General features: G+C 33.6%; 1 protein-coding gene across 1 annotated transcript; it reads right to left on the bottom strand.

Moving 5' to 3' along the window:
* Positions 1 to 5,120: 5,120 nt before the first annotated feature.
* Positions 5,121 to 15,210, bottom strand: LOTGIDRAFT_229859 (hypothetical protein; the record flags this gene model as incomplete). The annotated part of the gene is made up of 6 exons (XM_009068416.1): positions 14,929 to 15,210; positions 11,556 to 11,659; positions 9,829 to 10,027; positions 9,089 to 9,238; positions 8,678 to 8,758; positions 5,121 to 5,945 (listed from the first exon to the last, which is right to left on the bottom strand). The coding sequence occupies exons 1-6, from the start codon at positions 15,022 to 15,024 to the stop codon at positions 5,121 to 5,123; spliced, it is 1,455 nt and encodes a 484-aa protein (XP_009066664.1). The 5' UTR covers positions 15,025 to 15,210.
* Between the last annotated feature and the right edge of the window lie 8,983 nt (positions 15,211 to 24,193).

The following is a 24,193-nucleotide window of genomic DNA, read 5'->3' as shown; positions in this document are numbered from 1 at the left end:
AACCAATTAGCTTGTATAAGACAAGAATGGATGACAGTTTCCAGTATGTATATACATGGTGGTCTCAAGGGTATTAAACTATACTTATTTTTCATAGGTTTAATTTTTATGTGGGTTTGTGTTTGTGTGGCATTTTTTCATAAATGAACGTCAGTATATAACTATATTGATTAGATCTCGCTGGTTGATTTTCACGACAGTTTCTTTAAGTAATTCATGAATTGATCAAATAAGCTTTTGATTAACTTTATCAGGTTTATTTTTTGCATCTGGAAGTGGCGGAGCCAGGTTTACGTCCGAAAGGGGGCGGGGGATATCTGAGATTGCCCGAATTTCTAACCTAGTCATGAGAATTTTGCCCGAAGAAAACTTACTTTCGGGGCTGCTGCCTCCGCTTAGGTCACCGAATGGATGCGATATCGGTTTTACAAATAAAGATCTCTATCAAATATTGCCTTGTACGTTTGACTTCCCACAATTTCTTCTCACAAGAAATTGACGAGCTAGATTAATGATAAGATTGATAGAATACATCTATTATATATATGTACATTGAATTGAATTTTAAAAGAGTGTCATGGGAATCACTTGAACGCCATTAAAAACCTACAACCATCCATCACCGAAATCGGCAGATTCAGATGAGTTACTCTAAAGAATAAGTTCATCCTGCTTATTCTGTAGTCTGCATTGAAAACTAAGGTTGATTTTACGACAAATTCCCACAGGCGGAGACAAAATGTGAAATGAAATCCTGGGTCTCTTATGAGAAGTATATTTGTTCGATTTCGCTCCTGGATGTCCTATACGACAAGATGTATTAAACGTTTTGTGTTTGCCAAATGCTGTGAATGTCTTGATAAAATTAGCATTTAGCTATGCAGTTAATTGAAATGGGGTCCCTGATTTGTAAAAGAAGTCATATTCTATCAGGGCAAAGTCTCAGGCCATTCTTTCACCATACAAAATGATATTGGGGGGAGGGGGGGGGGGGGGTCAGCCTCTTTTCTTCAGAAATGCCACTGGGGGGTTGTATTCAAATCTGTTCCCCTTTTTTGCATGGTAAACAGGGAAATTGATAAAAAAAAAATGTGGTGTCAATCTTTTGTATTACATCATCTTCAAGCATGTGAATCTTCCACCTTAATTTGTAACTACTGTCAAATCCACGCTGCTATTTTCGTTCGTTTATTTTTTAACCGACTATGTCTGGTTATTGATACCAATAACGTGACTAATATTGAAAAGAGTTTGAAAAACAAGGGAAGCCGGTGGCTGATATCACTTCTTCAAATTTCCTGTCTTAAGATATTGCTGGAAATTTGGGTTATAAAATATTTTATATCGCCCAAAGCCGATTTTTAATTTCCTGATAGAAATGAAACGAAGTGAGTGGGAGGATAATGAAATGAACATAACAAATAAATCGATGTTTTTCACTAATATCAAAAGTGCAATAATATATCTTTTATCTTAACTCACATCTTAGTGAAAACTTTTAGTCAATTAGTCAGTGAATCTTTATCAATACCATCATCTTTGATCATTGGCTTACATTCATTCAATAATTGACCGCAAAATTTGTTATTAACATCTTATTATTACAAAGTAGACCAGGTGTTTGAAATTTATTTAATATACCTGCGTCATATATACTGAGAAATGTTTATATAAATTTACATGTAGGGCCAAAAGTCATGTATTATCCAGGAGGGAAGTGGTACGATCCAGGGCTTTTAAAAAAACGAACGTGATGATAATTTTTTATTTCAGAAATGGGTTCTTGTAACATTTTTAACATGTTCACCTTTGATCACCTTGTACCCTTGTACCCTTGTCTCAGAAATGGGAATTGTTTAGCTAAGCTAATCAGAAATAGTGTTCATAGCTTATCGTCGAAATATCGACTACGTGCGTTTGAAAGTTGCATTGACAACTCGCTTTTTTTGTATCAGCTGCATTAACGATCAAATTTGATGACAAATAAATGGTCACATAATCCTTTAGCTACATTTAGGGATAGAGATCACATTAAATAACGGAACACAATTTAAATGTGATTGTAGATTATAGATGTAGATTGTTGAAACCTAGTGTTAAGAGTGAAGAAGTTCCTAAGAACTTCTATGTAAAGCACTGGCCAATTTCACAAATAAACAGATAAATGTTCAATACAAGATAAGGTGAAGTTAGCATAGTTAGTATTAAGTTAAAAAAAACAACCACGAGTAATCTACAATAAACAAAGGTCTATAATATGAAAGTTTTCTAGTTACCAGTTCTAAAAGAAAAGAGTATGAATAGGTTCTGAAAAGATAAACATCTATATATAAGGATTAGAATATATTATACTTAATGAGCTAAAAAATAGAGAGGGGGGGTCAAGTATTATTGGATTCAATGGGATTGAGTCTACCACGGACCAGAAAATTACTAGGGTTTTTATTGCGCTTATAGGCAATTATAAGTCGTTTGGTATATACATTCGGAAATCTGTTCTGTAATTCACTGTAATACTGTTTGACGATGGATGAGGTTTTGGCAGCTGTATGATTAAAGGTTGCAACAAATGGAATCATTTGATTATCATGCTGGATGTTAAGTCCATTTGGAGCCACTGTTTGGAGTTGGTCCATCCAGTAGCTTTCTCTCTGTAATCGTTTGGTTTTTGGTTTGATAAGATCAGGGTCAGGAATTGATTCAATAGGCATGATAAGTAGGTCTTCAATGGAATGGTTAGGTAAATTGAAATGATGAGAAATTGGTCTATTTTTGCTATGAATTATATCAAAGCGATGGCCGCTAAATCGAGTTCGCAACGCGTTCTGGGTTTCGCCGACGTATTGTTTGTCACATTTTTTACACGAAATTGGGTAAATGATATTTTTATCCGTACACGTGAGACGTTCTTTAATTTCAAATATTTTTCCGTTTTTTTTATTTTGAAAATAATGAGACATATGGATATGTTCACAGGTGCGACACCAACAACCTCGACATGGTATTGCGCCAAAGTTATTTATTGGAGGAGGGGGTTCATTAATTTTCAAAAGGTCCAAAACAGTGTCATTTTTAATTTTGCGCAAGAATCGTTTGGAATAGCCCCTCTCTCTTAATTTACTGAAAACTAGTCTACAAGCTGCATCAAAATCTACTTTTTGAGTGCAAATTCTAAAAAAAACCCAAAATTTGTGATTTGATTATTCCCGTAAAAGTATGTTTTGGGTGAAAAGAGTTTTTATATAAAAGTTGGTGAGTATCCTTGGTTTAAAAAATACTTTGATGTCTAATTTGTTTGTTTGAGAGAAACTTGGTCCTTTGAATACCGTTGTATCCAAAAAATCCATACTTTGTTCAGAAATATTCGCAGTTAGTTTTACAGAAGGGTGGTGATTATTTAAAATTTCAAAATATTGCCAAAAATTTGTTAAAGACTCGGTCCAAATAATAAATATATCGTCAAGAAACCTTCCATAGAAGAAAGGTTCAAAAGGGGAAATGGAAGAAATTTCCAGTTCCCACTCAGCCATAAAGATATTTGCATAATTCGGCGCAAATCTTTTGCCCATCGCGGTGCCTGAAGTCTGGAGATAAATTTTTTCATTAAAGGCAAAGTCATTTCGCGTTAGATATAATCACAAAAGTTCTAATATTTCTTTGTCGGGTCTATCTACGCAGGGATTTCGAAGAAAGGCCTTTCGGACAGCGTCTAAACCGGTTTTATTATCAATATGGGTATACATACTCGTAACATCTAATGAGATAAATCTTGCGTTTGGAGGAACATTCAAGCTTTTAATTTTTTCAACAAAATCAGTGGTATCCTTAAGATATGACGGATGCTTACACGCTAATGGAAGTAGGTCAATGTATTCAGAAACTCGGTAGGATTCGCTCGCGATAATAGGCCTGCCTTTAGGAATCCTATTGGCTAAAGACCATTCAGTTTCCGGGTTTTTGTGAATCTTCGGTAAAGTATAAATGTGACGTTGACGGACTTAGGGTTTCGCTGACAGATAGTCATATTGGGAATCAGAAATAAATTGTTTGTTTACTAAAGTTTTTAAAATATTGTTTATCTTTTGCGCAGTTTCCATGAAAATAGGTTGATCAAGTACACGGTAATGATTAGAATTGTTCAATAGTTTCTCTAATTCAAAAATGTAGTCTTTGCTATTCTGAATGACACAGCAACTGCCTTTGTTACTCTTTCGTATTATAATGTTCTGATCGTTTTTTAGGCTATTCAAAGCTTTCCTTTCAAACTTGGTGAGGTTGTGTTTTTCATTCACCAAAGGTAAATGAGATATTTCTTCATGTAATTTATCGCAAGTAGCCAAAATATCTGAGTCAATCGCGCTGTCTGGTGGAGTCCAACCAGACTTTTCAATGAACGGTATTCGCTTGCCTCTGCCGAGTCTATTCCGAAAAAAGAAATTTAACTTAAAAGTCCTATTGACGTGTTCAACCGACGATAAAATTGGTTCATGGGAAAGAGTTTTAGATGTCGGAATAAATGTTAGACCTCTATCTAAAACTCTTTCTTCAAGGGGAGAAAGTTTTCGCGAACTGAGGTTAACCACAGTTTCTCCTAATTTTAGAGCATTTCCCCCCGCGTTCAGTTTAAATGGGAGACCCATGAAAAATAAATACTTTTTGCAGTGGGGGACATCCAGTGGATGTTATCCGAAATGACACTGACCACTCCATTGAAGCGAGGAATAGTATGGTTTATGATATAATAGACTGTTGAACTTCTGGAGGTTATTGACTAAATGAGGTTCAGCTAATTGTAGCTCCTTTGAGTAAGGAATCTGTGTGGCGTAAAGAGTAGCAGACGGAAATTTCGACTTGGCAAGTTTGAGGAGTTCCAGCATCCTTCTGTGTATGGATTCTTCTGATTCCTGTTTATTATTTAGGCCAACATGAAATAACACCTTTTTCGGAATGGTTGTTGGAGAGATCTTGGAGAGTAATGTATTGATATGCTGAATTCTGGCACCAGGGTAAGATTCGGCTTGGGTATCTGGATGTAGGAACGGGATGTTGCTCATGTTGGAAGATCCAATGATAACTGTTGGTTTGGTGAGTGTGGGAATAGACCATTTGGATTTATCCTTCTAATTATTATGACGTCGTGGTTTACAGGCTGGAGATGAGGGTGAGGTGGTTAAACTTAAGCGGCGGCGAGTATTGGTACGTTGAGGTTTCGGTGTTTCAGGGTTCGATCTTGGCGTCGTCATTGGTATGGATGGAGTTGCAGTAAAAGTTGGTAATGGTAAAGTACGTCTATGAGTGTGAGGTTTCTTGCTTATGGATAGTGGTTCTTGCGAGGTACTAAGGCCAGAAGGTGACGGAGTTCTTTTGCGTTTCGGCGTAGGTCTTACATCTGCGATTAATGGTAACTGATGTCTGTTTGGTGTAGAAACTGGTTGAGATTCAGCTTCCATGTCTTCCACCACACCTACGTCTTTAAAAGAGTCTATGATTTTATCAAATTGATCAAGGGCATCTTTTTGGAGTCGGCGATATGACTTCTTAGCCCAATTTATTGCTTCGAAAGTGAATTGTTTAAAATTTGATTCCGAAATATTGCGTGCTTTGATCAAGGAAATTTTTTCAGCCAGCTGTGAATCATAATGATTCTTAAGTGCTATCGACACGTTTTTAGCCCAAACACTATTTACTGTCTCGATAGCCGAGGAAATAGCAGAATTTTTTAAAGCTGGTTTAACAAACCGATTGAGATCCGAAATTTTAGAGATAAAACCACGTGTGGGAGAACCACTGACCTGCTTTGAAATGACGGAAGCATGGTGAAGACATTGTAAGATTTGGAATAATATCTTCACTGCTGGATTGGTCTCCTGTCTTTGGTGGTTATCAGGGTTGTATGGACGACGGTAGTTGTTCTGGCGGTTGGGATTAGTGTTTCCTCTCTGATACTGGTTTTGTCGATAGTTTGGTTGATTATGCCGATAGTTTGGTTGATTATGCCGATAGTTTGGTTGATTAGCCGATAGTTGGGTTGATTATGCCGATAGTTGGGTTGATTATGACGATAGTTGGGTTGATTATGACGAAAGTTGGGTTGATTATAGAGATACGAATGCTGGGGAAAATTAATTTTGCCTGGGATATTGCCAATGAGATCTAAAGCGATGGTCCATGGTAGCTCAAAAACTAAATAAATATGATGAAAGTACTTAAAAAGCACAAAAAATACTTAAAGGGTAAAAGTACCTAAAACGGCAAATTTTTATTTGAGAAGACAAAAAAGTGGAAAAAAATATATAACAACTTACAACAAATATCTTACAAAAATTAACAAAAAATTTATTTTTTTAAATGGTCACATGGTATCATGTTATGGTTCAGAATGAGATGTAGATCAAAATGTATGAATAAACACAGCCACAGCCGCAGCCACAAAAAAGATTTTCAACCTGGTTTCCCCTATTTCATTTTCAGTAGCCTAATGGAAGTAGGAGGGGATGCCATGGAAAAAACGTCTGGCCAATGAAACCGAAGCCCCGTGTGCTACAGACTGTGCAGACTTAACGAACGGATTCCTCGACAGTTGGAAATAGAAAATGAGTAGACTATTGTGGCTGTCCCAACTTTGTGCATTACTTGGCATTGTCCGTCTTTATCCCAATCAGGTGCAAAGTAGGACGTAAAACTCAATTCTTTTTCAATTCCTCTCTCGCCATGGGAAATAAAACATAAAAATGTACGAGTAAAATAAATATAATAGTGTAATTTTACCCCCTGTATTTTAATGAATAAATATATAGTGATCCTTTGGCCTCTTTATATCCTTAAATGTGTTTTTACATAAGGTATTATAAACCACTGTGGGGGGTAAACTGGTGCATATATATATAGATATATGAGGCCTGTAGAAAGAGTTATAATATCCAACAGGTGAGCGTATTAACTAACAGGGGATTAATTCAATTCTCCATGATTGGAATTATCACTTATTCGGAAATTTGGCTCTTTAATTTGACATTGAATTGAACTATAAAAGTCCTGTTCCGATTTTCGAAAACTGTAATGAATATGTTTGATAGTCAGGAATGAAACTGGGTTCTTTCTGTACTATAGGCATACATTTTAATCGATAAATATGGGGACGAAAATAAGAACGGTGGTGATTACTTCCTAACCTTCTAGGGGCGCCCGCTCTTTACAATGTGAAGTTTTTACGAACTTTATACCATGGCTGCAATAGCTGCAATAGCCACAATTCTTGTTTAACAGTAGGCCTATGCAGCGATTGGATTGCACGCCAGTGAATACAGCCATCGACAGAAATACTGTAACCATTATGGTTTTGTGTTCACAAACATTCTGTCTGATTGGCTGTATTCGCTAACATACAAACATTTACAGAATCCTCTGATAAACAATTTGACAGCTAAAATAGAATCAGAAAAAAACAGGCCATATTTTATGAGAATTTAATACACGTCAGAAGATTTGTTTTTTGTAACATAGTATTAAACTAATTACTTTACGATGACTGTAAGCTGGGCATCACCGTAGCTTTCGTTTTGTTAATATCACGTGACTCTATGACACTTGAACGTTTGGCTGCTAAGGTAATTTGAAATAGTCGACGAAAGATCAGTTTCGTTAAAAAAAATTGATGAAACCACAGACGTGACATAAATATTGTAGGGGGGTTATGATCAGTATGAATCTATCTTTCAAAAAATAGCTGGGTTTGGTGGATCCGATTTAAATAATTAGGTTTAAAAAAAAAACGCGTCGCATCGGATGTGCGTAAAATTTCCACAAATCAGGGCCTAGTTTTTCTGTCTCTACACCAGCCGACAACTTCCAATATATTTATGGAATAAGGGCAAATGTTTCGGTCTACAAACAGTTATGGTAAAAGAAAGGTGACTATTGCAGTAAATAAATATATAAACAAGAAGAACATTAATAATTTTAATAATGAAACAATATTTTGAGTAGCTTTTAAACGTAACAAAACATTAAATTCAAAAGATTGATATAACAATATACACCGAAAAACATATCCGAATACATTATTACATTATGTCATAAAGCGAATTTTCTTTTAAAATACCTTTGATAGTGCCTTCCTGTCTTATCCAACATTTTGAATGTTATAGAGGAATGGCATTTCTTTATGAGAGAAAAGTTCGATAAATACATATATTATATCTGTTTCATCTTTGCTGACACCATTCCGACTAAAGCAAAGTACAAAACACAAGATGTTTGGACAATCTAATTTCGAATGTACTGATCAGTTATGATCATTAATAATGACGAGATTGTGTCAATTTTCTAATTACAAGTCTTTATAACAATGTTTCAATACAATACATGTAGAGATATGATTACAATGAGATAGAACTTTTCTTGATGAAATTGTTGAGTTGTTGACAAGTCTAAGTTAAATGAAAATTCACAGTTCTATCACATAAAAATAAATTGAACACTTTGACAAAAGTTGTTCCAGTGTGAAGCTTTGAGAAACTTCTGGAGAAGTCATTATGCTCTCGATTTGAGTACGTTTAAAGTCAACACCAGTCAATCTACACACATTTCGTCACATATTATGGACGGCGCCAAATCCCTTCTTACATCCCCCATCGAGAAAACGCAATGTGAAATTTGTTCACTGACACACTGATACCATAGTATATGAAATATGTCTCTTCACTGAAACCGTCAAGTCAACATTTCTTACACAACCATCAAAATGATTACCTTTACCCTGAAAAGAAGAGTTAATAATGCTTAAAATAAAAGTTCGCTTATTTCACTAGCAATTCCTGTATATGTTTCTGGAAAAGATATGTTCACAATGGATATGTCGTATAGAAGGTGCTGTTTGGAACAATATCTCGTGGACAGCCCAGGAAAAGTTTACAAAAGAAATATTGGCCTACATTAATTATGAGGATGCAGTTGCGTTTCAAAATGGTGGGTGGGAAGCTGAGGTGCCCCGCCCCGCCCCAGAAAAGAGGTTGCCCCGGCTTTTGTAGAGCTTCTTTAACTAATGTATGTAGGGCTTATGTCTAATAAATAGTATGGAGTTGCTAACCTCTGGGACACTTATTCTATCAGAATGTTCTGGACGCACACCACCAAAAATAAAATAGTTGAAACCACCACAATTCACTCGGTATGGTTGGAAATATATTTTCTTGTCAACTTCTATATATCCTTTGTACCCTCCTCGGAAAAACTTCACCTGAAGACATTCAAACATAAATTTAAACCTGATAATACCAGTAATTATAGCAACAACATACATCATACTTACATTCTTACAACAAAAACAAAATATCATATTGCGACATCAAACATTCAATTGAGAAAATTTATGGCTATTTCATTACTACACTTTTAAACTATTATATCTTCAATCGTCTTGATGATTTATAACTTTAAGAATGAAGGATGAGCTTAATCTGCAATAATAATTGTTGTTTTCTACTTGGAATTTAACAGAAAAAAAAACACCGAAACGTGCTGACATCTAATGGACATTGTATACTACCTATTAGAATGGACATGACTTAAGAATAGAATATCTATATTTAAGACATATATCCATCAAACTAAACAATTTTTAAAACACAATTCTAAGCATGTTTCAAAATTACTTCGTTTAATGAATTATTACTTAGTTTTATGGATTTATTGGATTATAAAGGGATTCTGTTGACACCAGGTAAGTCCACTTATAAACAAAGACTCATTTTGGCCGCAAAGAAATCAATTTTTTGGTTATCTTAAGAGGTAGAATATCTTGAAGAATATTTGCATCTAAATCCTTACCGTGTGCCACATTCCATCGTCCAATCTGTCAGTTGGTACTCTCAAATGAACATGAGCAATAGAACACCTCATAGAATAATGTAAATATCCACCTCGTAATCTTAATACAATCATTTCATTGTTATTTTTATCTCGAGATCCATAAAACAATATACCAGATTCACCATTACTTTTAAACTGAAATTTCATTTCATCCGTACTAGAAAATATAAAAAAAACACAGTATACATTAAAGCAAAAGGAAAACACGAGTTCATACTGATATTAAAGACATTATCAAGTAAAACTATAGTAAAGCAAAGTTTGTAATTGATAATGCTATCTGACGTTTCCCGTATCTAAAAAGTGTTTGACATTGCCTGAACAATACATAACGCTTTTGAATATTTTAAACTGGTATTTGCCATGGTTGCATCAGAAAGGGACTGTATGTGTTAAATCGTGAAAGTAACTTGAAAGTAAGTTGTCTGTATCTGTAATAAAAAACTGACATTGCCTTGTTTGCACCTGAAAGGGTTTAAAATTTTCAGTGAACCCTTGATATAGGAATTGTCTGAAAAGGATTTATATTAAGATCAGACGTTGTAAAGGTTTGCGTCTGACATTGGTTGTATCAAAAGGTTTGATATTTTAAGTGAATGAATGTCATTGGTAGTTTCTGAAAAGGATTGACATTTCAACAGAAAGGGTCTGACATTACCTAATCTGAAACGACTGACATGACATGGTATGTATCTGTCAAGATCTGACGTTGGGTTTGTGTCTGGTAAGGGATGTCTGCAATGGGTTGTATCTGAAAGAGTTGGATATCTTATGTGAATACCGATTGACATTAGTTGTGTCTGAAAGGGTCTGAAATGTTATATGTATGGGACTGATAATTCTTGTGTTTATAAATGTTCTGAAAATAATTGGTATTAGTTGCAGCTGGAAGGGTCTGACAAACATTGTAAAGGCTCGGTAATGCCTAAGCTGTCTGTAAAGCACTTATGTTAAGGTTTGACATTGGTAGTCTAGTTATAAGCGGGGCTGACATTGGTTGTATCGGACCTACAACAGCCTGACATTGTAAGGCAAGGTAAGGTCTGGTAATGTAATTATTTCTGAAGAAAGGGTCTGGCATTTGTTGTTTGATTTTGGTTATCTGAAAATGATCTAACAATATTTAAATCTGTCTTTGTTTTGGTTTGGGTATTGTCTATCCATTAACTGTGTCTCAGGAGATGTCTGTCGAGTGGTGTATATGGAAAAGACCCTACCTCAGAGACAAAAATATATGACAATGGTTATAAAGCAGTATATCTGAGATATGTAATGGCTAAATCTTGAAAATTGTGTTGTCCTTTAAGTCATAGCTTTAAGAAAGTTCCCAATTTGTACTGTACTTTAAACGAATTCGGAATAAAAAAGAAATGTCATATAAAAATGGATCTGTCCGATCAAAAATAAAATATATCAAATATCAGAGATAAAGATATCGATCCATAATTTAGTCTCTTGATCTTTATTCTAATCGTGTAAAAGTCTTTTGTAAATATATTATTTGACAATTTTAGACTAGATATTAAAGTGTCTATTGGATTATCGATTAATCATTTAAAACTCAAGTAAATTGTGGGGGTGGAAGCATTGATTTTAACGATTTCTTTATTTTCTAATAATTTTACCGGATACTCGTTACGGAAGTTAATTGAAAGACGTTTTGCTGTAAAAGTCTTTAATCTTACCGAGCAGCACCAAAACCAGGTCCTTCTACACTCATTTCTACTCGACTGGCACTAAATGGTTCAATTTTCACTCCTTGATGTCCTCTGATATTGATATCTGAACTCTGAAATATATAATAATAATGCCTTACGGTATCAGGCAAATATAAAGTATAAAACGGTTGAATTGATTCGATTACGCATTACGAAATCGTTATGTATGTTACGTTATGTTTGTGTGTAATAGCTCAACATCAGGACTTCTGTAGGACAAACACTTGGTTTCCCAAAACATAACCATCCATTCGATTAAAATTGACTTCAATACTTCACCATTTAAATTAAATATAATACATCTTGATTTACAATCGATTTTAATTACTGAAATGTCATGCATATCAATTGGTAACTTCTACAAATAGAGATATTTCTTAAATATTTATCAAATACAATACATACAAACAATATTACAGACATAGCTTCCTGATTGATAAAGTTAATCTAAAATACCACAACGCCCACACTACTTTATTCGCTAAATTAACCTTTCAAGAAATAACCAACCACAAATAAAATATGATTTGAATCTGTCTCGTTGAAGATACCATGATACAAATATAATAATTGGTGACATTTTCACAAATTTACTTTACAAAAAGATCAAAGAATGTCTTCAAGTATGATTTACCATTGGAAACCAGATTGATTTACTTCCAACTGGAATATTTTCTATGTCCTAAATATGATCTAACATATAATTTTCTGTCTGTAGAGGTCTACATGAACCCTAACATTAAAGGCAGTAGCCCGGCCTTCACTTACAGCATGATGGGATAATTCTACACCCACCAATGCCTTTAGTAATTTTGATAGTATATATAGGGTGGCGTTTCTGTGTGGTTGCCGAGGGCTTTACCAATACACACACATTCATTTCCTTTTACCATTTTACATATTGAAAGAATAGTCTTTGGCCACCCTGGATAATATTGTGGCCCCTGCTAGACTCTCTTGCATAATGTTTCCTAAAATCACCACTGAGCATAGACCTTACATTTCATAAACTGATTTGTGGGTGTTTATTATGTTATGCGTATAGCTGTCGTTGATAATTATAACAGAACAATAAACATCGGTGGTTTTTAACCCATAATATTTGACTATAATTGTTGAAGAAGGCAATAGAAATACTTAGATCGACCTATCCTCACCCCAATCAAACAAAATATAAATATAATATAGGTAAACATAATATTGATATATATAAGGTTAGTAAGTACATAGTATATGAAATGTGTGAATATTGAATAGAAATCAACCATTATTACACCTAATAAACTACTGACATCAATTCAAAACCCGTATTCTTATTGGTGTTTATGAAAACGACAATTTACCGATTTTTTTAAACAGTATTGTTGTTTAATTGAGATCATATCGTTACCTTTTAGTACATATAACTTTATCGGCTATGTATCTGAGTACATGTATTTATTACCAGGGTTTGCGGATCTTTTAAGTATAGTAGCATTTTAAAGGAACCAAGTTTTGATAAATACTCTCATGCTTCTGAGATTTATGGAGATATTTAGGAAACGAGCTGCGTCCAAGACACTGTATCTAGTTTTTACAAATGGACATGACAGAGTTACTTGACGAGAAATCAACAGAATCAAACGCATCGGATATCTACAAGTCACTTATAACTAAGAGACTCCAGAGAACTTATATGAAACATATAGTCCAGCCAAATGGTTGCACAAGTTACACTCCTTTGACAGAAAACGTATCTGACTTAGAAGACTTTGAATTTTTGAACTAAAGATTGCAATTGTTGATTCCAGTTGACACTATATAATGAAGTGCAAGTTCGAACGATTGCGTATGTTAGGCGCTATATATGCCGTTATCTAGTTCATTACGTATCACCTCCAAAGACTCGTGTGGAGTAAGATTACCTTTTCTGTAGGATTTGGCGCTGACGAAACTTTGCTACATGATATTTGCCAATTTTCGGGAAAATTCGACGTAAACGATTTTTCGGAAAAAAAATTCCAAATTACGGAAATATTTTGAATTAGAAATTCGATACCCGCGACTCCTTATTCAACAACATTTCTTTAAGATGAATAGAACGCTATATTTGTTGTTCAATTTTTACACTACTTCCTGTAATTAGTCATAAGCTGCATTCAATACTGCCTTATTTTAAGGGATTTGTTGTTGGGAATAGGTAAGCTGTAGTGAAAAGGGTCATTGAGTAATGTGTAATGATATGAGTGAATCATACCTTGTATCAATAACACGATATTGTGTATGGGGTAAACTATTATCTATGTATATAGCGTTATTCGAATTTGGAAGGATCTATGAAGTCACGTATATGTAATTTCACGAAATTAAAGAAGTAAAAAAATGAACAATTTTTTATGAAATTTTAAGAACTGTCTGATTCTAGGAACCTATATACATTTACACAGAGTTTTAGTAACTTTAACCAATTGCCTTATGCATTGAAAATTCAAGATCAAGGTCGTTGAAAATCTGTGTTCACTATATATAAGCCATATATTGACCACTTTGTGAACACAAATGAGTTTTTTTTTTAAATATTTGTACATAAATTGTAAAAAACAAGCAAGTCAATTCTGGTAAAAAATCATTAGCCAATAGACATAAATATTTAACATTGGTAGGGCTATTTTTGCGAAAATTGTATCTTGGTTAACCCAATGGTGTCATCTGGGAAGTCATAAAAAAGTAATTATAAATAATTCATCGGTTTTAAAAATTTCGAAAAGGGTTTATCTTGCATTGATGTAATTCAAATCAAAAGTAAAAAGCAGGTGTACAAACTGGAATTCAATTCAGGATCCATGGGTCTAGAAGCCGACAAAAAGTTATACTTGCAAGATTAAAATGTAAGATGTAAGGTGTAAGAGTAAAGATGCACTGCTCAAGCATCATTCGGACTACACTCTTTCAAGTATCAGACGACCAGAGGATTCAACACTAAAAGTCTTAAACATATCAGTTTTCATACTTCCTAGGATGCTCAAATTTCATTTCTAACTATCAAATTCAGTTAGAAATCAAACAAACCTCTATAAAAAAAATAGTAATACATGCCAACAGATTGAAATTGGTTTCTGGCAGCATCATTATGCTACAATCTCTTCCGATACACACAAGATTCTCCTTTTTCCAAAAATGGACATAAAGGTGATTATGAATTAAATGTCTCGTGTATTTTTAAAATGATTATATATCCACCTGGTATACTTTTACAAGTTAACCTGTAAATAATAGTAATGTGTCATATATACCGGTATACACTATACTATGTTAAACAAAATGTGTACCTATTTGTGCAATAAGAAATCTAAACTCTTACCTCGCATAGTTTTGGTCTTCTTGATGATACAACCTCAATAACGAACAATAAACTAAATATTCTTATAACACATTTTAAATTATTTTCTGAAAGCATTGTTCTGATATCTGCCGATATTATGCTTAGGTTGTAAGAACAGTAGAAGTTATTTGCCTTGATCTTTTCTTTATCTTTCCTATAAACTGTCGTTGTACTGGTTTATTTATACCTTGCTCAAGTCGTGTGTAAACTGATCGTACTATTAGTTCAGGAGAATATTAACTAGGTCCTGGTTGGTGGGGATATCTTCCGGGATTCACTTTTCTTGTCTTTATACCAACGTTAAATATATTTGATTCTCCCCGCCTTCATCACATGACTATAAATAATTTTAAATATGACTGCCCCTGATAATATGATATAGATACCAATCCACTTATCTTTCACTGTTTACTTTTTATCATATATTCACCCATGATTGACAGTTTTAAAGAGAAATGTGGGTTGGGCTTTGTCACCATTAAAAGATTGCAACATAAATGAGCCAATTACGATGTTTGATGACATGACATCACTAGAATGGGGTCAACATCTTTATTATTGTCAATTCAGATTAATAAAAACGAAATAAAAAAGATTTAAAAGTTAAAAAGAGAGAAGAAACTAGAATTAACCTAATTTACATAATTAAAATGTTCTGACTGAAATTCATGAACTTTCTGAATAAGCTATCAAATAAAACGTATAATGAAATTATCTTTTACAAAAAAAAATAAACAAAATCAAATTAATAACAATAGAAATACAATAAAGAGGAATATACGGGATTATCCATTCTATTTCGTCGTAGGTCAACAGTGTTTTACCTATCGTTTTTTTAAACAATATTATCAACAACAACAAAAATTATTCAAATTTTTATAAACTGAAGCCAATCATTGGCTCAAAAACATAATCTTTCAGTTTTCTACAGTTGTACGAGGCACTACTTCTGGATCTTTATCCTCTAAAAAGAAGGGCATTCACAGATAGGCCTAATCGTTTACCCTTTATATTAGATTGCGAGAAAACACATACAAACTAGGCAATACAGTTTCTGTTATTAGTATAAGGTTTTATAAGAGAAACTCTCTTATAGAAGCACTGGCCTAGGTCACAAGTAGAGACTGTGAATTTCAGCATTGGAATACATGATGGAAAATTACCTACTAACAAGATTTACAAGATAAGCAAATTATTCAGAAATGCAAAGCAATGGTGTAAACCTGAATCTGATGAAGAGAGTTCCGCGGTTCTGTTAGTTATCTGTTAGTTCTGTTTATTCCTTACTCTAACGTGACAAGATGAACTATTTTTATACTACACCAACGACTTGTAAAATAAAGTCTTTAAATCATTTTAAAATATAAAATCCAAATTATCATAGTTTAATATTTTGGGTAGGGATGGAGAGGGGAATTTGTATCGTTTAAGCCATACAGTATACATATAGGATTTTTGAAATCCCTGAAACGTTTAAACATATGGCATGGGAGATAATTGATGCTTCAACATATTTACCAATTATTTAATTAGAAAACGGATATATAAGTAGGATAATGACCTCTTATTCGTTTTTAATGAGTTAAGTAAAGAAAGAGAAGAACCGGACAATCGATCTTTTTATTTCCTATAGACTAATTCATATACTTGCCTCCAAACCATTAAATGTGGGTTCGATTGGTTGGCTACAATTATGAAAATTGATAATGATTGTGTGGCTAAAGGCCTATGTTCATCAACAAAATATGAGCATATCGCTTTATAAGTAGGCCAAAAAATAATTGTTCACCGCCGTTGCATCTTTCATGGCGAGTAGGTCAATATGTTGAAGAAAATTTCATCATCATGGCTTTCTTCAAAAATATACTTAACTGAAAGTTACCATGTCTGTCAAGTTTCATCTATACACCCATAAATCTATGGAAGGTGAAATGGCTTTGTATTCAATGTTCTTCATTGCTATTTGTTAATTCTTAATTCTAAATTCTTATCTCTTAATTTGCACGCTTAATTCAACATTTGTTATTGAAAATTCATAATTTGTACCATTCTTTGAATAAAAAGCCATTTCGCCTTCCATATAAATCATACTATATCCAATAGGATTTGATCAGTTCAATTTTCATTGTCAGATGTTACCTCCCTTGAAATACGGAATTTACAGAGTAGGCCTACCCATCTGTCTTTAGACACTGACTCTCTTTATATACAGAATTTCCATTCCTTATAGTCCATTATAATCTTCTTTATAAAAAAGGCCTATATATTCATCAGGGAGTTGGACTTAACAGATATATCCATTTAACTAAATAATCATTGAGACGGGTTTCTAAGAATGTTCCAAATTACTTACTTTAATGAATTATTACCTAGTTTTATGGATTTTTTGGATTATAGAGGGATTCTTTTGTATGTTATAGTTATGACACCAGATATAAGTCCACTGATAAACACTTTTCATAATAGAATTCTTCATTGATTGCGGGTGTTTTTCTTGTCATAAAATATATAACTTTTGTGATCAGTTCCATCTAAACTGTTAAAATTGCATGAAATTATATATCATATCTGCCTTCCTCTTTGTCTCATATGTTGAGCAGCAATGACGAATGTGACGCCATACGGGGTATGCTTACTCGTCTAGACAACTATCATTATCAAATACTTACTCTCTTATGAGTAAAAAATTCCTCATGTGCAAATTTCATTAGCTGCTACCAATATTTCACCATTTATGTTGTTTTTTTTGGATTAAGGGGTTCGTTATGTGGTTCAGATGGTTAAAACACCTTCTTGGTTTATTCTTTCTCTTTGCTTCAGACTTCAGGCCAATTAACCTACTAGACTTTAGAACAGGCGTTTGAACGGGTACAGTCGTCAAAATAATGGTTTACTCGCTGAGCTGAATTACGTTATAACTATATTATACCACTATAGGCTACTATGGCGATTGTATACCTTCATAAAGTACTATATCATGCATGAAAGTAAATTTATATTCTATTGTGTACTGGAATAATTTTGTCATTTTCTTTGCCTAAAATAGAACACATAATCTGAAGTAGGTTTTTCTTGCACGGAATTTCAAGGGCAATTATTTATCTCTTCGTCGGGAAAAGGTCTGGTAAGAAAACAAGATTTCTCGGTGGCTAAACATAAAGCTGTCGATGTACTTCCGTTCATTACACCTACAGATTAAGTAATGGAGATCATTACCCATTGTGTATGAGAATATCATTATGATTTTTAATTATACTTATCGCATTTTAAATAGCAATTTTTCTACAGTAAACCCGTCTCTTTCTCTTTATAAATCGTTTGATTTTTGATAATAAAAAGCGAAAAAAGGAGTATCGTGGTGTTAAAACTTCAAAGAAAGACATTGGATATGTTAAACATACAATAGAAGATATTGATAGGCTTTATGTTAAACATACAATAGAAGATATTGATAGGCCTTGATAAAATTTTAAAGGGGCTGTTTGATTTTTTTTAAGTTTAGAAAGTCAGGTAATTAAATATGCAGGCAAAGTAATATATGCTCACTTGTAGAATTGTTTTTTAAAGGGCATTACGGAAAATTTTTACCTGAAAATATTTGTAGAATATGTTATTTATATCTGTGTATCGACTTGATCAAACTGAACTAGTTTTAAAAGGGTTATTTAAAAACTGAGTACATATTTCACTACAATTATGCGTTTATTTTGCAGATGCACCATTTTGGGGGTTGATTTGGGTCTGAATATGTAAATAGTCTTCAGAAGTACTAGAAATGTACGAAAAATCGCATAATTCCTTCAAAAATATCTCAAACTAAGAATTTATTTTCTTATTTCTATATGATGTCTTTTCTCGGCCTATGGTAGTGTCTCAAGAAAAGACGACTCGCATTTTTATCTTTCAAACGAAGATAATTTTGGACACCCATGGCATGGATTTGTATATAGGCTTAAATTTCGACTGTGAACACTATTCCTGACTGGCTTATCCACACATAGTTAACCTCCCAAAAAGGTTTGCAATTTAAAAAAAAACTTTTAAATACAATTTGGCGTTAAAAAGCCAACGACAAGATTTGTTTAGTTAAAGCTATCACAGAGCGAAGGGACATTTTTTTCTAGATTTTGGTATTCAGTTTTCATAAATTGACCGAATTACCTTATTACTGTACTTTACTAAATAAATTCAACCTTTATTGTGCTAAGTGGAACCTCTAAATTAATGTTAATAAATCTAAAATACTTATTTTTCATAAAGGTCGTTTAAATTTTGATTATATATTTACTATAAACTCTGTTCGCTTGGAATTAGTTAGTGAGTATGTATATCTCGGTTTATTATTTTATCAAAATGGTCAATTTGTTCAAGCTTATTACCTCTCAGGGAAGAAAGGCACTCGGCCGTCTTCTTTCATTATTGAGGCCTTTACATTTAGATATTACGAGCAAGTGCATTTTGTTTCGATCGCTTGTCGTGTCAGTTCTACTTACGCCTGTGAAGTTTGGGGTGCATTGACATGTACAAATTTAGAACGAGTTCAAAATGATTTTATTCGATATTTATTACATTTGGGCAAGGCTACCCCTCTAGTCGCTGCATTGGGTGAACTTGGGTTCTTCCCCTATATGTTTTGCGTAAGGTTCAAATAATTAAATACTAGTTAAAAGTTGTTGCCTCCAATAATCCTCTTATCCTCAGTATATACGAAGTTTTATGTAAGGACGATGCTAATGGAAAACATAACTGGATTATCGACATTAAAACCATCTTAAATGAATCGGGGTTTTCCTCTGCTTTTCATGATCCAAACTTACTAAATATTACTAAATTAAGAAAGACGAATCAAGATCAGTACGTTCAGTTATGGTTTATCAAGTAAACTAAGGTTTTTTAAACATTTTAAAATTAATTTTAGACTTGAGTCCTACCTTAACTCTAAACTAGACGACAATTTAAGTTCTTACTGTGCAAATTTCGCGTTGGTGATCTAAAACTGCAGATTGAAGTCGATAGGCATAACAAAACTCCGAGAGATAGAAGAATTTGCCCTTGTTGTAAATCTGTCGAGTATCACTTTCTTTTATGCTGTCCTCAATATAATTCTTTACGTCGTAAATTCTTTCATCGTCGCTTCTGGTCCTTTCCATCACTGCACAAAATGAATCAACTAATGAATCCGCCATCTCATTACAAGCTCCTTATAATTCATGTAGATTTATCCATGATGCTTTTATGCAAAGGAATTCATTAGTATTCTTTATATATATATTATTTCTATGCTGTGTCTTATTTTTACTTCTTTTGTTAATTTATTGTAATATATGTTGTGTATTGTACATATACTATTTACTTAAAATATCTTGATATGTATTAAGCTATAGCAAGTAGTTGCTTTGCTGAATAAAACAATACAATACTGTGACCAAAATACATTGTGTCCGTATTGCTGTGACCAAACTAGTACCTTGTGCCCGCATTACTGTGACCAAACTACCGTGTGTCCGTATTACTGTGGCCAAAATATCGTGTGTCCGTATTACTGTGACCTACCTTGTGCCATATTACTGTGACCAAAATACCATGAGTCCGTATTACAGTGGCCAAATTACATTATGCCCTTATTACTTTGACTGAAATACCTTGTGCCTGTATTACTGTGACCAAATTACCGTGGGCCCTTATTATTGTGACAATAATACCTTGTGCCCGTATTACTGTGACCATATTTCCGGGGACCAAATTTACTGTGACCAACTTACCTACATCCGGTCGAAATCCTTAAAGAATTGTGCGAGTTGTACTAAATAGGTATTGAAATGGTAAATGTACGTGGAATGATAAATGCAAAGGAACGGACGGACAATATTCACTCTACAAAGTTGAACAATATTCCCGTTTCTGAGACCAAGGTACGATTTAAAATGGCGAATCTGTCCCTTTAATAACTCCAGTACATTGAAAGGAAATCTACTAAACGTTTCTTGTATCAGTATAGACTCATCAGTAGGCTATATTAGTGCGTATTTCATTCTTCTTGCAACTTCACCAAAATATGTATTATAATGTCATTCGTAGTTGGCTGCACCTGGGAATTATTGTGGTATTACACGGCGACAGGCTTGTTTTCTCTTACTGTTGATTTGAATGATATCAATAGGATGTACCCTATAAAAAGAAGATGACTTTGAGTTAATTAGGGTGTAATTTAAATCTCAACTAGATGAAATATTGTGGCATGACAATAATTATCTTCATTTAACTGTCCACCTCCATTTCTTCCTAGAAACTCATAATAGTAAAAAAATATAAAAATATCACGTACTCCGTGATGCAGCCCTTACCCTACAATTTTCTTTTATTCCGTAATCGTAATTTACAGAAAATCTGATTTTCTGCTTTATTCTTTAAAGTGAACTACGGTAATAGCTGGGTATGAAAATAAAATATCATTTATACAAGTAGTAAAACAATTCTTGCCTCAACAATAGTTCTAAATAGTGAATAGCACATATAATAATTTCACATATATATTTCTTGTTTCCTACACTTGTACCATTTCGCTTTAATTAGCTCGAAAACCACATAAAATATTGATGTATATAAGAGAAGAAACTTTAGAAAGATATCTCTCAAATCAAATTCAACTTTATGTATATATAATACCGAGAAAAAAATTGAATTCGGTTTGAAGAACTAAAAAATCATGACTATGTAGGCTATAAAATGACATTCTATAAAGGCGTTTTTATCCAAAGTTCAACTGGTTCGATTACGCCAAGAAAACGTGTATCTTCTACCAATCAATTTAGGCCCTATGGTAATCATTTATCCAAGCAGGTAATCAAATCGAATACTAAAATGGAGCGCCGTCCGTAACTTGGCCTTGACTTGGCCAAAATATGAAGAATTTTACATATTTTGATTCGATTTTGACAAAATTTGGAATTTGTATGTGTTTATAAAGCCTATGTGATATGTCGTATGCGTTCAACTTTCTCAATTTCTCGGTGAACGCTTTTCCTTTACTAATTACCCTCGACGCGGTCAAAATGCATCAAAATTGGCACAGGCCATCAAATTATTTTGTGTCAATTTTGACGAAGATTGGTATGCTTATGTATCCGCTTGATAACTTCGACTCAAATGATTTTTTTTTTGTTGAAATAGACCTACTTACTATATGAGACTTTCGAAAAATACTCAAAATGATTTTCGTCATCGCTTTGAAACATTGGAGGCTATGCTGGGTGTATATTAAAAAGCTCTTGTACAATTTCAACACTGTAATAGTGATATGAAAGATGATCTGTGAGTTTTTGCTTCTTAGTCTACTTAAGTTTAGAAAAAATGCTTGACTTCCGACATACAGCATCAGATGTAAATGACTACTTATAGGCTATGTTTCTCATTAAAGGGAATACACTGTAGTCCAGAACATCTGCCTCTATTCCAGCCTCTGATAGATATTTTAACAGTTGTCGGCTTGAGTAGAGTCAGACAAAACTGCTCACGCAGTTTTCAATGGCCGATTCGAAATCAGTATCTAAATTGGTTTTTAAAACAACGTTTCTGATGAGATGCAGAAAGTCCCATTCAACAGTGCCTATTTTTTCTGTATCTACACCAGCCGATCGACAACTTTCAAAATAGCTATCAGAAGTTGGAATAAAGGCAGATGCTTCGGTCTACATAGACTTAATATTAGATAATAAAAACCGTTTTGACTGCGCGTATCGATCAACGTTTTGCATCTTTTATCAGTTTTTGGCATTATTTACCAAGTTGTTTAAAGTTATTGTCCAGTTTTACATAAAAACCCCTATGCTACAGGCTATCAACGCTAGAGATGCCTCCTCGTCAGTTACGAATGTAAATAGACTAATTCAAGTTAAAAAGTCAAAGCGTTTCCCAACTGAGCCCATTCACGTTTTAAGGTTAAATTAAGTTGCATGGTTCGTTCAACAGCCATTTTTAAAAAAAAAAAATATTATTGTGGTTGTGATGGGAGATAACTCTAATAACTCATAGCAAGACAATATTGAATTAAATTGCATGGACAATTCTATTTATTGTAGCAATCAAAGCCATGAAAATATTTAAAGCAGAAGTTCAACAGTAGGCTTATCCCTTCTATGTTAACGTTTATGTATGTCATATTCCAAGAAAGCCTAATCCTATCTACAGAACTCCCATACCGGAATATGTTTCAAATTTAGAATTCTGAGACTGATAACTTGAGAAGTCGATAACTGTAAAATCATTGAAGATTTCAGACAGTTTTTATCGCAATTTTAATAAGACAGATTGTGGGAATGTTGAGATTTTGAGATACCTTTCACCTCACGGAGTTTATTAGTGATAAGTTATGTTGAACATGTAGTTGATATACAGGATAGTTGTATCGGTAAGGTGGAATCTGTTACAGCTGATATCTACAAACATGTTTCTCATTTCTTTCAGACAAACACTAACTTCCTCAGGTCAACAGTGCCACAATATAGGGTGTATATGGATTAAAAATAATGTTAGACTAGGTCCTACCGGGGTGGTTTTATTGAAATTTGGACTATACAAGTCGCCTATTCTGTTTTCATGTTGAATTGCTGAATATTGGAATAATTTGAAGAAAAAGAGAATCGTCCAATACCCAAGTGTTTTCGATCAATATTGTGTTCTTGGATTAATCTTTTCAGGTAATATTTCCAATCTCGTTTCAGATGCATAGATTTGTTCTGTATAAGACATTAATTAAAAGAAAAAAATTATTTAAAAAAAAGTTATAGTTGTTTAAGTCACCTCATTTATCGCCAATGAGCTATAATGTAAATTTTTTATTTATATCATCGATCATTTTAGACTGTAATACTTTACTTATAATATGTCTATTACTGGCATTAGGCACTCGGATACATATACAATATGCAAATAACTACACTGAGCTCAGAATCGATTTTTTTTCTCTCATTTCAATGCATGTTATTTGTCTCAGAATGTCTTTGGATCCATAGAAATATAAGGTTTGGTTACACAACATGTGCCTTTCAAAGCTGCAAGTCAAAGTCTGCAAGCAGACAGAATCCATGAGGTCTTTATGAATGGAGTTCAACAGCCACTTTGAATCACTCAAGATTGGCAAAGCCGTGCAGTGTCCAGGGAAAGAGTAGGCGTTTTCCTGTTCAGTGCACAGAATTCGCTGAAACGTGCAAGAAAGAACCACTTTGACAGAAGGTCTGAAAACTTG

This window comes from Lottia gigantea (assembly GCF_000327385.1).
Source record: "Lottia gigantea unplaced genomic scaffold LOTGIsca_9, whole genome shotgun sequence".
Taxonomy (NCBI): Eukaryota; Metazoa; Mollusca; class Gastropoda; family Lottiidae; genus Lottia; species Lottia gigantea.
The sequence above is the reverse complement of the archived record's forward strand: the minus strand, read 5'-3'. Positions and strand labels throughout refer to the sequence as shown.